General features: G+C 53.8%; 1 protein-coding gene across 1 annotated transcript; it reads right to left on the bottom strand.

Moving 5' to 3' along the window:
- Positions 1-1186: 1186 nt before the first annotated feature.
- TGME49_298630 (vacuolar transporter chaperone VTC2) lies at positions 1187-11207 on the bottom strand. Its single transcript, XM_002372014.2, has 12 exons — positions 10821-11207; positions 10221-10453; positions 8807-9853; positions 8241-8508; positions 7659-7838; positions 6846-7234; positions 6468-6550; positions 5881-6072; positions 4987-5396; positions 3963-4598; positions 3374-3437; positions 1187-3079 (listed from the first exon to the last, which is right to left on the bottom strand). Exons 2-12 carry the CDS (start codon positions 10400-10402, stop codon positions 2604-2606), a joined length of 3927 nt encoding a protein of 1308 aa, XP_002372055.1. The 5' UTR covers positions 10403-10453; positions 10821-11207; the 3' UTR covers positions 1187-2603.
- Positions 11208-11281: the final 74 nt, after the last annotated feature.

Below are 11281 nucleotides of genomic sequence, written 5' to 3'. Positions count from 1 at the left end.
ACATCCAGACTAACCAGCGACTGTTATCACCTGAGAAATACGCATTTGGGTGTACAAGTACTGGGGATAGATCAGAGGAGGTCGCGCTCTGCAGTTTCTCAGCAAGGAAGGTTATCCACTGCAGTACCATGTCGAAGTGAAAAAGAGTATAACTGTCTAGTTTACAGCAAGAACAGCATTAGCCATTGCCGAGTGGCGGGTACGCAACTGAGCGTCGAAAACCATCGTCTACCATAGCTTGAGCGCCGGCTTGACGACACACTACGTAACCCTTCAGTCACATGAACTGAACTGTGAAGGCGATTGTCATGTCGCTGGGGACACACCGATTCGTGTCTCCATCGTGTGGATTCGACGTCTTCACCAGCTGTTGTAGACATACTTGGTAAGATAAGATTGCAGGACACGCAAAGCCCAACGAGCGATACGTCATAGTAGGAAGGGATTCGTCCATCAGCAGGCCACCTTCGTAGTTCGTGGCTGGCAGTGATGAATCGAAGGCGCTGCCTTCCACGGTTTGTTTTCCTCTTTTCCCTTTGCAGATGCATGCGGCTGGCTATCGGAGACGATCGTCTACATTCACGAACGTGTGGGATGGTCGAAGCACTTTTCTTCCCAAGTACCACACGTTCTGAATGACGAGACGCAAGAAATCCAAACGTTAAACCGACTGTTTGTCCTTCTACCGACAGCGCTATCCAGAAGAACCTTCCCGAACAATCTGTCTGAGCACATCCACATATGAGTTGCAGTAACGTACAGATCGAGTGTGTTTCCGTAAGTTAAGGACCCAGAGGTCTCCTCATGTGTTAGAAAGTGGTCATACACGTTCAAAAGCTTTAGCGGAAGCGTTGCAGCTTGGAGAGACTCCCCCTATTGAACACTGGCAGATCGTGGCAGATTGCCTTGGATGCAATCTGCTAGAAAGAAGGCTTCCTGGTCCAAGGGCATGACTGATAAAAGATGAATCTCTCGAAATGAGGCACCGGAGCGTGCTCTACCAGGCGCCCGGGGGACATGACTATCTACCTGTTGCCTTTCCTGGAAGGTGCTGACGTGAACTAGGTGGACGAAGGAACTCTCGGCTCAACATGGGTTGCCACACCTTTCCGCTTACAATACGCTCCTCGATACGGTTACGCAGATAGAAATGACAGTTGTCCGCACGTTGGCGGTGACAGCCGGAGTCCTCACAGCTGCTGAATAACCGCCCGAGTTTGTCCTGTAGGCTTGAGACATCTCGAACTTCAATAGTTGACAGAAGGGCTGTAGTGCCATGAGTGCTTCTGATTACGATCAGGAAACTGCAAGGACACGGTGTGCCCTCCAAGAGACCTTTCTATTTGCCATCGGAATATTTATAAAATCCATCTACGACATACCACATGGGGTTCTCCAGTGGCCATCAAAGCAAACTCAGTCGGCAACTGATAACAACACTCACGCGTGTCTCCCTACGTATGAAAACTATTACTGTCCAATGTTACTGTCATCTGTTCGGGAAGTCGAATATGTCGCGCTCGGTGCTTTAGTCAAAATCACTGTCCATCGACTAACAACAGAGCTTTTAGGCACCCCTGACACTTCTCATGAGCACTGTCAAATGGAACTGCAACTCCAAACCTAGACCTGCACATCAACCGGCGGTCCTTCCACTCACTCAAAATTCACAACAGTCGCTACCGCAGGGATTCGGCATCTGCGGCCTCGAGTTTCTGGCAGGAGGGCTACCGGTATGAGTGGGCATTGATGAGTGCCCCACACAGCGAGCAGTGGCTTTGTGATGATGGCCTGCAACGGCGATGGACAACGCCATGGCCTGCGAAAAAACTGGGTGCGGCTTCCAAAAGAAACCTTCAAGAGTTCAAGGAGACCACCGCAACAGCGTTCTATTCTAGGCGCCTGTTGATGTTGGCCCAGACGAAGCAGCAATTCTGGACGCGTCTGTCTGAGGCGCCCACGTTGCACCCTATTCGTTGGTCGCCTCCACTTGGGAAACGGTTTTTCTCCCCTGGACTCGAACAGAGCGACTGGGTGTCTATGATACGACAGCTAGGTACAGCGCCTCATCGACTGCTTTAATTGTTCGCATCTTGACATTCCGCGCGACACCTGTTTCTGACCAATGGATGTTTCACGCTGGGTAGCGGGCTTTGCGGGCCTGCACTTGCCGTGATGATAAACGCCTTGTTCGTCTGAGACTCGTCGAGAAGAGCCACTCGTAGTTTCATGGAACCTCTCGCCACTCCTCGAACACCAGAAATGCTATTAATTCCCTTCCGGTTGTGGAGTTCACTCTGATCGTCTCCCGACGCCACCATCACCGTATTATTTTACCATTCCACCCGAATAACTGTGGCGGTGCGCTGTTCCATGGAAATACTATCTCTGCTGTGCTCATGATTCTGTATGTGGAAGGCCTGCATCGCCATTCACCCCATGACGATCGCGTGACCATTCCCACCTCTTTCTTTTCGCCATTTTCTTCCTGCCTATAAAGATCGGCGCTCCTCCGCTGAGTCGCGAGTTGTTTTGCCATTTAGAGATAACGAATTAAACCATCAGTCGCTTTCGCCTCCTCCCTGCTTTCTCATTCCCGTGGCTCACTTGGCGCCTGCAGTTACTCGGGCACCCTCAGCGGCCGCGGTCTCGGCGGAGGCCGCATGCGTCATCGCTTCTGTTACGTGTGCATGCACAGCACGCTCGGGTGCGCCAGCGAATGACACCGGACCAGCCGCGGCTGCTGCTTCCGCAGCAGCGAGCGCAGTGGCCGCAGCATAAGCCGTTGCAGGATGGGAGAGAGAAAAGTCAGGAGCAGGGACGTCCGCTACACTGTATCCGCCGGCGTTTACTGTTGCGTTGGGAGCTGACGGAGCTTTGTAAGCGGCCTGTGAATGCGAAACATTCAGCTGAGAAAGCAGCGGCAACGCGTGCGGCGAAGGAGGTAACGAAGGAGCAGTGGAGGTGCTGCTGTTTTGGGGCGTTATGGGAAGCTGTGCTTCCCCCTCATGGTACAGCAGGTTCAAGGCAATTACAGCGGACAATGACAGCATCAGTGTGACTACGAGAATCGACGGACCTGAATGTTAGCACAAAGGCAACGCATGACAAGGAAGTGGAGACAACGAATGATAAAATCGGTTCTCGGTGGACGAAGAGAAATCACTCAGATTCCTGGACTTGAACCATCAGCCGAGGATTAAAAGGAATGCTCTGTGCGTGCTCAGGAAAGGGCTGTCTTTGGTGCAGCCCGCTGACTAGAACGTATCCTGAAAACAAACACTTCTCTGAAACGAGCCCAATTTGAATCGGTGAGACAACACACGACTGCAAAGCCTGCTGGCAGCTGCTTTGCCCTCTCTTCACCGCATACCCAGCTTGTCGTTGTAGGCAATGGGCTCCTTTCTCTCCAGCGCCCGCGCTCGACGCAGATACACCTAAAAACAGGAATAAGCATCGAAATAACTACTCTCTGCTGCGATGCAGTTCTCGTCGCCTACACAAAGTCCGCAGCAGAAGACTCCTTCCGCTGACTACTGCACAAGAAACAGCCTCCTAGAACAACGCTTCCAAACTGTCAGCTTGCGTACAATAACACGCTGCATGCTGTTTCTTCTGCCTGCAAGTATGCAGAAACAAATGCTACCGTCCCTGCACCTGTGCATATTGCCATATGCACACACACACACACATGCACCTGCATTCGACTGCATCTCTCAATGCGTATGCTCCACGCTGACACTGTCTTTCGACAGCCCCCCCGTTTGCGATACGTCCGCTCAGATTGTTCGTCAATCACCGGGAACCTCGTGGTGGAGACGACAGTAGAAAGAGCAGAAAATGGAAGAAAGAGATACGGCTAAAAACGATGCGAGAGCAGAAAAACGAAGGGACGACGCCGCTGTGCAAGGGAGTGACCCACGATTCTTCTCCCCTTTTCTTCTCCACCATTCGCACCTTACCCAGAAGGAGTATCCAATGAAGAAGACCGCCACGGGCGACATGAGAAGACCCGCGATCCTTCCAACGGGGTTGCCGAAGTTCATCAGAGTAATGGAAATCGTCGCGATGAGCACTGCAGTGTTCATCCACTGAAGAAGCGTTCTTTCATTTGCGAAGAATGTCTTCGGCTCCACACGCACAGATGGGCCACTCGTTACCCCGCCGGCAACCATGCTGCGAGGCCCCACAGGATGGATCCGCCGAGCTGACGACCTTTGAGACCACGGGAAAAGACAAGACATGGAGCGTCTGCGTCTGCCTGCGCTACCAGATAACGAGAAGCAGTTACAGTACCGCCTCCAGTACCGAGCGCCGGTGAGGAGCCACGATTGGGATGGCGTCGGCGCCCCGCCTCGAGAGGCAGACTGTCTCTCGCCTGCCATTCTGTCTCCGTCGTCGAGAAGGGGCTGAGTGAGCAGGCCTCGCGCCCCGCTTTGGAACGGAGAGACCTCCAAAAGCGGCGGAGCAGGCATGGGGAGAGACGGGGCGCTTGCCAACACCGAGAGGGCCGGCGCCGACGGGTGACGGCTTTCGGAAACTGAGGGCCGGTGACTGTTCCCGAGTTGGTCGACGCCGGACGACGTTGGCGGGGACACCTGTGTGGACAGAAAAACGTGTGTAGAAATAATCTTGGAAAGACTTCAACTCCGGAAGTACGTGGTTATGGTTTAGGGAAATTCCCAGTGCGCAATGCGTTGGCATCTTGAGTTTTCCTGACTGCGACATGAGGAAGACCTCTCTCACCGCTGCAACTGCAGCCAGCAAAGCTAGCCTCATACTGTCCCCAAATACCAACGAGCCACCACAGTGGACACCGTAGAGGCCTGGATGGGCGCTTAAACAGGGTTCATATTTGAGTTTCTGGCTGAGCGCCATCTCCGAAAAGCGACCCTGCCATCCCCCTCCACCCTACCTGCCTCGTCATCCAGGCAGATTCCACGAAAGACCCTACCACCCCGATAATCCTCTTCTCCAGCAGCTCACCTGTGCACTCGCCTGCAAATCGTGGACAAGCGATGCAGACGTGCCTTGGTGTACCACATCTATCACGCTTCCTCGGTGACACACTCGGGGTCTGGAAAGACCTCCTGGGCTGCCTGCACGTTGGCCTCGTTCGGCGCTGTCTCCTTGGTTTCTCCCCAGTCGGCTCTGCCCGACGGACGTTCTGTCCGCCTTCTTCCCTTTCCCGCCCTCAGTAGCTTCGTCGAAAACCTGTGACGCATCATCGTCAAACTCAGCGTTGGTTGTATACTGAAGCCAGAGAGGAATCAGATGCACAGCTTGTTCGTATCCACTCATGCGCGCCTGAAGAGCCTGGAGGCGCGGAGTGTAAAAGTAGGCTGTGCCATGGGCGAAAAGGGAGAATCCCGGCACCTCCGTCAACGTGGAGAGACCTGTCGTACAAGGCAGAAAAAAACACAGGCAGCTCTGCCGAGAGTCACCGCAGGGACACATGACTACATGATGACGTGAAGGTCTTTGACACCAACCACACATGCCGTGGATTATCCGAACTCAACGCTACGTTGACGCCACGGGCGTGTACAAAAAAAATATACTTTCACGAATGCGTTAGTTCTAGAACTTTTTTCTTCATTTGCACATATGAGTACGTATGAATATATATATATATATATATATATATACATATATAAACTCTTTTTGTCCGCCAATTTCGGGCCACGCGGCACAAAAGGAATGCGCATGTATCGGTGCGCTTGAGAATTCATAGACCTCGATTCACCCGCCATAATACGGGAGAAAACATCTAGACTGTCTCCTTGTGTCGCTGCGCCAGTTTCGCGTGCTTTCGCCCCCCCGCTGCTCCTCTGATCCACACGCAGTTTTGTTTGCTTGTTTGAACGGCAGGGCGCCTACCTCGGAGATCCGCCACGAAGTCCTCCAGATCGTCGCGACCCACGAGTGGGTGAAAATCCTTCGCTTGTTGCACGGCGTGCTGGGGCAGCGCCACGCCGTTGTCCCGGACCAGAAACGAAACATCCAGGAGTCCCCAGGGAAATGGGTGCACATCGTCCGTTGAGAGAGCTTCTGTCTCCGATCGGATCCACTCTGTGTGCGGAATGAAGACAAGATGATTCCGGCCAGCCAGTAAACGTGCGGCAAAAGACGACGCGACACGAAACTCCCCCCGACAAAAACTCACACGTTGGTCGCTGGCCTCTCACTAAGACATGACTGGCGTTCTACAATTGCCAGCGTGCTGCTTCCTAGCCCAGGACGGCCGATGCTGTGTCAAACTTGGGCGAAACATAGTAGCACGAGACAACGCCGTCCATCGGAACACAAGAGCAGGCTCTCGTTCTGCCGTCTCCTCTGGGTCACACAAGACAGGGCCCTAACTAGGAAGCAAACGCACCGTGAGAGGTTTCAGCGAAACAGAACACACGATGCATGCTACCAAAGGAACACTCCCGATACGCGCAGAAAATCCGATCAGCGCTTACGATTGGCAGGAGGAGTGCGGTTCATCTCCCGTGAGAACCGGATGTCTTCGTCTACGCTGATCCAGGCTACACCATCTTCGCTCCTGAAACGGAAACGCCGGGAAACAGGCCGGACATTCACGACCAACTACGTCGTATTAGGGCTGCCCCGTTTCGTCGACGAGCGAAAACAGCAGACGACCACTGCGCTTGATCAACGGATCTGAATAAACTTAAAGTTGCAGTTCCACTTCCTCCCGCCGTTGTGAGACTGTCCGCCCCAAAACACCAATCGACGTTCCACGAGCAACGGAACCGCAGAACTCGCACAACACAATCTTCCATGTTAGATGACGATCCCGTGTTTCCGTTTCTGACAAAGTAAGAAGCCTGACGCACATGAACTCTGTCCTGTAGAACCAGGTTCTGACAGATGGCGAGACGCCTCGTTGCTGGACGGCGTCCCACACCGTCTGAAGAACTTGGAGCATGTCCGCCTTCCTCTTCTGCTTCGTCAACGCTACCGCGCGGTCGTCACTGCCACGGTTCCCTCCGCCTCCACCACTCCCTTCTCCGCGGTTTGCGGCTCCTCTTGCGCCGGTTCTGTGACTCGCTGCGGTCGCGTTGGCACCTTCTCCAGTCGCGACGCCCGCAGCAGACGCTTCCATTTCGTCCATCAACTGATCCAGAAGCTTCGAAGGTGTGATGAGGCCGTGCAGAAGCTGCAGAAGCTGCTTTTGGCGCAGAATCACTGTGAAGGCAGACGACGCGACATCCGGTGCATTGCTCTGGCAGGCGAGGAAGCAGAGAACACAGGGACCAGATGGGGCAAAGAGGGTGGAACCGATGTCGCAGGTCTCACGGCGTCGTCCAGTTCTTCGCTTACTCCCAACATAAGGCGCACGCACTCCTCATGTAGCTGTGTTACACACATCGCGGAACCCGTCGAGAGTCCGGTCACCTGTTGTAGCGGTACGCTAAGAACTTTGATCTTCCACCGCCTGGAGGGGCACATACAATATATACGTATGCACATAAATATATACGCATGTGCAAAAACAAAATCTTTGTTGAGCCGCATTTCATCGCGGCAGGGCTACAGACATTCAGGCCCACTGCTGGAAGCATGGGCATTCGGATCTACCAACCGTTCACACGCCAAGGTGTAGCTGTAGACCTGGCTCAGTTCCCGTGTCGCTGCCAATGACTCACAGCGAGGGGTGTTGTAATGTCCTCCTGAGGATCCGCAATTGATGAATCCGGCCTGCTCAGCTCGAGTGCTACTTGGCGCCCGGCCGAGTTCAGAGACGGTAGGCCTTGCCACCGGACACGCACGACACGACGGGACGGGGCGACGCCTCGGCAGCTGTCGGGCGAATCTCTCCGAGTGCGCTAACAAAGAAGGGGACAGATATATCATATATAGGCTTGTCCATATTCATGTATGCGTTCGTATGTTATTATATATTTGCATGTATATATATATATATATATATATGACCCAGACATGAAGACGGGCAGATGAGAGCCGACGCCACGGTTCGTCCGGCTTGTGTGCTCTACACAGCCAGCTTCTACTGAGGAGCACATAGAATACTGAATATCACTTGAGTGATGATATACAGAGAACCAAGTTCCTTATGACTTTTGTAAACCACTGCGCCACCGGAGTGCTGAAGACAGTCAACAGTGTTCCTACGAATTGGGCTGTTATCGACACAGACCAGGCGTAAAAAACGCACAGAGATCGTGGCGGAACCAGTGCAAAGCCGAAACATCCGTTGTCAGTCTTACTGTATTTGTGTAGTAGGTGAACTCCTCGTTGTCCAGATAAACTTCCCACGTCGGGACTCTGCTGCCTCCAAGGCTCTGTCTTGCCTCGCGCTTATCACTGGCAGTTCCCGACGTCCTCAAGAGCGAGGCCGCTGCCTCCAGCGCCGCCGAAAAGTCCTCTGCAGCGACCGCTTGGGAGCTGTTCTCGAACGGGCATAAAACCGAGTCGTCCATGGGAATTCCGCCGGCCGCAAGAAGCGGAAGGTGTTTTAAAATCAGCACCTTTACTCTGCAGGAACGACACGAATATCCGAATGTAACGAAGCCATTAACTTCTGCCTGCTCCACGTGATTCGCTGGTCGCACTGCGCTTCAGGATTACAGCCGATCGTCACTCCACGGGTCTGCAGAGAGACACTAAGGCATTGCAAGCCCAAAGACTCTAGGTCCTCCGTGTGCCTACGCAGTTCTGTCAAACTCGCATCAATGGAGTTTTCTCTCGTTGTTACATCGTGGGATGCCAACCAAATAAGCAGAACATGTCTCGAGCATAGCCAATGTCATTCCCAGCCTCGTCCCCTGCTCACTTCATCAGTTCGTCGGGTGCGATCAGATATTTGGTGACCTTGATGTCTTCGCGACAATCTCTGCTGCCGCGGCTGCGGGCAGCGAGAGAGAAGCGCGGCTCTCGTCTCTGTTCTCCCTCATCACTGCCTCCGGTTCTCTTATAAGTGGACAGACGAGCACCTTCAGGCCCCAGAGACTGGGAGAATGACCCTACAGTGCTCCGGTCCTCCTTGACAGAGGCTGCCTTGCTCGGATCGTCGGCGGGAGAAATGCTCAGAGACTGCTGCTGCTGCTCTCCCAGACGCCGTCGCAGCGAGCGGAGAGCGACGTAACAGCGAGCGAGGCGCGTGAGCAGGAGAGTGAAGTTCAGATTCATAAAGTCTTGGCGGACGACCCTGGACATGTACCAGCTGGCGGCTGAGCTTTGGTTGTGCTTGTCGTATTTTTTCGTTATTTTTCGGAAACCCGTGAAATTCAGGCGAACGAAGGAGTCCAGAAACACGATCTCCTGGCTCTGGGCTTCTAGGACGCCCTCGACTTCGAGAACGTCCTTTTCAAGAAGAATCAACGCCTCCGCCACTGAACGCTTTGCGTCGTCTTGTTCGCCCTCCCCTCCGTCTTCGTCACCCTGCCTCCTCTTCGCGTCGCCTTCTCCCCTGGACGAGGTTTTCCCACCAGCGGAAGAGAAGTCATCCCCTTCCGCACCTAGCTCCCGTTCTTCGCTTGAGCTGCTGGGCTCGTCGGAGACGCCCCGACAACGGGGGTTCGAGGAAGGCGAGCCCGCCTTGTCTTGCTCTGTTGCCCTTCCTCGTTTTTGCGGGTACACGACGAGAGCGTTTCGGATCTCTTGTTCTCGCTGCTCGAGACGTTTCAGCAGAGCCTGAGCTTCTGCATACCCCGGCGAGTCGGGGGCTAGACGGAGGAGCGTGAGAGCAGCATGCAGTCGCCACATGATCACTAGGGCCACAGCCAGCTGGTCTAGAATCGCTTCCACCTCTCTCTTGGAGAACGAGTTGATCTTGTCCAACTCGTGGTTCAACAACTCCTGAAACCGCGACTCTGGAGGCCTGGATGAAAGGAAGATCATTCAAAAAACTCCTACTGGCATGCTCTAGGGAAGGCGTAGGTAGACACAATCGTGCTTCAAAACCGTCACCGCAGTTTCTGAAAAGTCCCATCCTGCACACCCGCATATATGTATGTGCTTGCGCAGAACTCACGACATCCACGTCTAACCGTATAGCCTTAGGTCTACCTATAAATGCACACGCATGCGCGAAGAAAGAACCTTGAATGCCTGCGCACAGATGAGGAGCTGGATGTATTCCGGCAGCAGGATGCACGTGGAGGATCTCGTTTACTCTAAAGCCACAACTTTGCGAGGACAAGGCGGAGAGAGACCCCAACAGTGCGAGCGAAGATACAAAAACGCACCTGAAAATGGACCCTGTGAGGGCGTTGGTCTGCCTGAAGTTCGACACCACATCCTGAACAGTGCACACTTGAACGTCGCTACCAGTGATGACCTTGATAGCCTTCTTGAGGTCCTTGTAGGAAATGTACTCATTCAGATACCGGAGGTCCGCCTGGGCGGAAAGCTGCTTGGAGAACTTCATCTTGGTCAAAAGAAAAAAACCTGAGAATTAGACCCGCGAGGCGGAGAGAGACTGAAAAAAACCAAGCACAGTCCCGCGGAGCACAGTACTCACCGCGGTGATAGCGGCAAGCCTCAGCGCGGCGACCCCGCACGCAAAGCGAACACGAAATCACAAAAACAAACAGCTCAAACGAAGAGGGTGAAATATATAGGCGTACAAGCAATATGCCTAGGCGGTAACCTACAAAGCGGGTGAGAAGGAAACGGCTCAACGTGAGTTCCGGCACTCAGAGAGAGGTCAAACCCGGACCGGCATGGCAATGTGGCAGCCGCGGCAGCAGCACAGTGAATCATCACGCGAATAGACAACGAAACATCGTGACAACTGAAAGAATGTGCTGCGTTTCCCAGGGAGTAGCACAAACGGGTCGAATTACCTGCCCCTTGTGACGTTCCCCGTAGTAACTATCGACCGCAGGAACTGCACTCCGTTAAATTTGGCGGGAAACGAACTGCACGGGGCCTCGCCCTGAAGCTTCGACTTGGCACGCGTTTTAATGCTGGATCGATGCCGCAACGAGTTGTCTCATCCTCTGACAGTGAGTTCCGAACAGCTCACAGAGGCGTCGATTCCATCCTCTTTCGCCACACAAGCAGAGTTGCAGCGCATGCGCGCACCGGGTGACAGCTTCCGCAGCTGAAGACAAATCGTGGAATCCACCCTCTTGACCAGTGACAAGATGAGCGGTGCCATGCCGCATTCCAATTATGGCAGGTACGCCATGACTTCTGTCACCGGGAGAGAGGGGATGCGCTGAATCGTCGCTAAACAAGCTGCAATGAGGAAGGCTGGCGCACTGATGAGGCTCGGAGATTCCCGCGACGCGAGAGGAGCTAG

This window comes from Toxoplasma gondii, chromosome XI (genome assembly GCF_000006565.2).
Source record: "Toxoplasma gondii ME49 chromosome XI, whole genome shotgun sequence".
In the NCBI taxonomy this organism is placed as follows: Eukaryota; Apicomplexa; class Conoidasida; order Eucoccidiorida; family Sarcocystidae; genus Toxoplasma; species Toxoplasma gondii.
The sequence above is the reverse complement of the archived record's forward strand: the minus strand, read 5'-3'. Positions and strand labels throughout refer to the sequence as shown.